This window comes from Austrofundulus limnaeus, unplaced genomic scaffold (assembly GCF_001266775.1).
Source record: "Austrofundulus limnaeus strain Quisiro unplaced genomic scaffold, Austrofundulus_limnaeus-1.0 Scaffold1, whole genome shotgun sequence".
NCBI classification, from domain to species: Eukaryota; Metazoa; Chordata; class Actinopteri; order Cyprinodontiformes; family Rivulidae; genus Austrofundulus; species Austrofundulus limnaeus.
In genome coordinates, this window is record NW_013952403.1 from 9785533 (window position 1) to 9788793 (window position 3261).

General features: G+C 40.0%; 1 protein-coding gene across 1 annotated transcript in view; it reads left to right on the forward strand.

The window, feature by feature from the left end:
* Positions 1–2796, forward strand: part of hspa4b (heat shock protein 4b) — an 11600-nt gene extending 8804 nt beyond the window's left edge. Inside the window, exons 13-19 of the mRNA XM_014008957.1 lie at positions 292–387; positions 519–674; positions 750–875; positions 961–1068; positions 1139–1258; positions 1351–1512; positions 2161–2796. Of these exons, the coding sequence (XP_013864411.1) occupies positions 292–387; positions 519–674; positions 750–875; positions 961–1068; positions 1139–1258; positions 1351–1512; positions 2161–2367 (975 nt within the window). The 3' untranslated portion in view covers positions 2368–2796. The remainder of the gene's footprint in view (positions 1–291; positions 388–518; positions 675–749; positions 876–960; positions 1069–1138; positions 1259–1350; positions 1513–2160) is intronic.
* The last annotated feature ends 465 nt before the right edge of the window (positions 2797–3261 follow it).

Below are 3261 nucleotides of genomic sequence, written 5' to 3' on the forward strand. Positions count from 1 at the left end.
ATATATAATCGTTCAGGTAATGTTTGAAGAGCTGGTTATTAGGTAAGACAGAGTTGTTGAGGAAGAACAAGAACGTTTGTCTCTGTCTTTTATTATTTCAGTGGGTAGAAATTCATCAGGATTTGTTGTGAGCAGATCTGCAGCTCACCGTCTTTGTTTATAGTTGGGGGTAGATTGTGTGAAAAGCATCAAATTAAGTAAATGCTTTGACTAATTTTATACGTGGGTTTAAATTTGCTGCCTCAATGTTTTTTGTTTTGAGACAAAGTTTGATGAAGTTTTATTTTCCAGAACAAAATGCAGACTGATCAGGGTGCGCAGGAGGTTCAGGGAGAAGCTCAAAAAGAAACGGAGGAGAAGACGACACCAGAGAACGAAGAAATGGAAGTAAGACGCCCCTTTTTCATTTAAACCATATAAATYTATATATAAATAAATAAATACGTATTTTTCAAGAAATCTGATTGATCAGTTTTGTGCTTTAACTTTGTGATCTGATTGTTCTTTCCTATTTTTAGACGAGCACAGAGGAGGGCAAGACTGAGAAAAAGTCCGACCAGCCCCCTCAAGCCAAAAAGGCTAAAGTCAAAACAAAAGTTCTGGAGCTTCCCATTGAAAACAGCCCGCAGTGGCAGCTGGCCAACGACATGCTCAATCTGTTTGTGGAAAACGAGGTAACGGTGTTTTTCAGTTACACACCCCTGCTGTCAGCAGTGTCGTCCAGTGGTCACAGTTTGTTGCCTCTGCAGGGTAAGATGATCATGCAGGACAAGCTGGAGAAGGAGAGGAACGATGCCAAGAATAACGTGGAGGAGTACGTGTACGATATGAGGGACAAACTGCACGGGATGCTGGAGAAGTTTGTCAGTGAATCTGTGAGTAAGACGGTCACCGTGGACTCACAACAAGACGTGCCTTCACTGCTTGAATAATTGTCAAATGTGCTTTTGTTTGTTTCAGGACCGAGACGCTTTGTCACTAAAGCTGGAGGACACTGAAAACTGGCTGTATGAAGAGGGAGAGGACCAACCAAAACAGGTTTACATTGACAAACTGGCAGAGTTGAAGGTAAATARTGGCTTGATTACAATTGTCTTTGTGGATTTAGTTGTATATTAAACTAACGTTTGCGTTACAGAAACTTGGCCAGCCCATCCTTGAGAGGTACATGGAGGCAGAAGAGAGGCCCAAAGCTTTCGATGAGATGGGAAAACAAATTCAGCAGTACATGAAATTTGTTGAGGCATACAAAATGAAGGTGGGACTGAAACTTTATTTTATACCTTTTTATCCTCACACGTGTGTTAACTCATAACCTGCTTTAAAATCTGATATATTTCCTTCGTCCAGGATGAGCTGTACGATCATTTGGAGGAAGCAGATGTCACCAAAGTGGACAAGCTCACCACTGAAATGATGATGTGGATGAACAGTGCCATGAACCAGCAAAGCAAACAGAGCCTGACCGTAGATCCAGTCGTTAAAGTCAAAGAAATACAAGCAAAAACGAGGGTGAGTGTTTGCATTGCCACCACGGTTTGCCCGTCTAGAGTTGGGCGATATTGTCAAAAACAATTATTCAGTCATAATTGTGGCATTTAYTCYWTAATGATTAATATGCTGATTAACACCTGGTGCGTATAGTCACATGACCAATTTTAAATCTCTAACGAGAAAAATACTCCATCTCTAAGAATCTGCTTCAATTTGTGACTTCAAACTATACACTAGTTTTTAAATTGTTGATAGACCAAATAAAACCAGAATTATGATAAATAATTCAAAACTTTTTAAAATGTTTGTCATATTTGAAGCATGATGCAGGAAAAAAAAAACCTCACCCCCACCCCGCTGAATTAACAGAAAAGCCTCAAACTCTTTTCTTACTGATGCCTGAAATTGTTTGACAAGTGCCAACAAATCTACAGGAAGAAGAAAATAAAAAGATGCAAAAGTTGAATGAAGTTCGGTGGCGATGGGGATTAAATGAATTCTTGTGATGCTGCTAAACATCTGCTAAAATACAAACAACTGCCAACTTAAATGGAAGATTTTTACAAACAAATAACTTTGTGTTTGTGTCAAAATTACTTCTGGGCTGGACTATTGTTYTAGGAATCAGAGGTTCTTTTTCTTTAATGTTTTTGTTTGACTTCCCAGGAGCTGTTCTCTGCTGGGAACCCTATTGTGACCAAGCCCAAACCAAAGGTGGAGCTGCCCAAGGACGAGGCGTCCGTGGAGCAGAACGGTCCCGTGAACGGACAGGAGAAGCCACCAGAGGAAAGCGCAGACAAAGGAGCAACTGAGAGCYCAGGCAATCCAACCCCAGAAACAACAGATAACAAGCCGGACATGGACCTTGACTAAAGCAGCCTCCTGAAGCAAAGCTAAACAGGAGCTGATGGAGTCAGACTGAGATGCAGCCTGGCTCCYTAACAGAGCTGGAGGAGTGTTCTAGGAACTGCACACGACAGTCACAAAGCAGGCAGAATGTTGAGCGCACCGAGCCCAGCTCGAGGTGGCACGTCTGCCTGATGACATAGCATGCCCTCTGTCTTTCTGGATGACTTAAATCTAAAACCAGCTGCAAATATTCTGTTTGACAACGAGCGCTGTACACATGATGGTATTTATTTCTGTTGTGTGCTCTGTAACTGTTCTGGTCTGTGTCACAATATGGTTTTAATAAAGTGATTGAAGATCTCTCACACTTATCGTTATCACTGTGARGATAATGAAAAATAAATATGCTGCATTGTTAAATGAATAAAATGTCTGTGTCCAGACGTTGCTTAAGGCTGTTGTCCCCAAGTTTAACTAATATTTCATTTCTTACCCACAACTTTTCATGAGAGGGTATTGTTTTAATGATGAGGTCTAAGATTCTTGTTTCAGAAGGAAATAGTTTACACGGTACTAAATGTTGCCATATGTTTCACTAAATTAATGCGACAGGATTAAAAAACCTCTTAACCACAGCTAGAAGCTTGCATGTGCAACATTTATCTAAAATGGTTATTCAGTTGTACATACTGGCTAATAAACAGCATTTTGCTCATCAGATGAAAGTAATTATTGACCTCCTATATTAAGCRACGTTAGCCTACAATAAATTAACTACAGTAGGTAGAAGTAAAAACAGTATTTACAAATATAAAAAAATGCTTTAAATCCGTGTTTTGAGTTTGCTCAATATACCAATGATTCACTCATGATTCACTGAGTATGTATACAGTGTGTGTGTGTGTGTGTGTGTGTGTG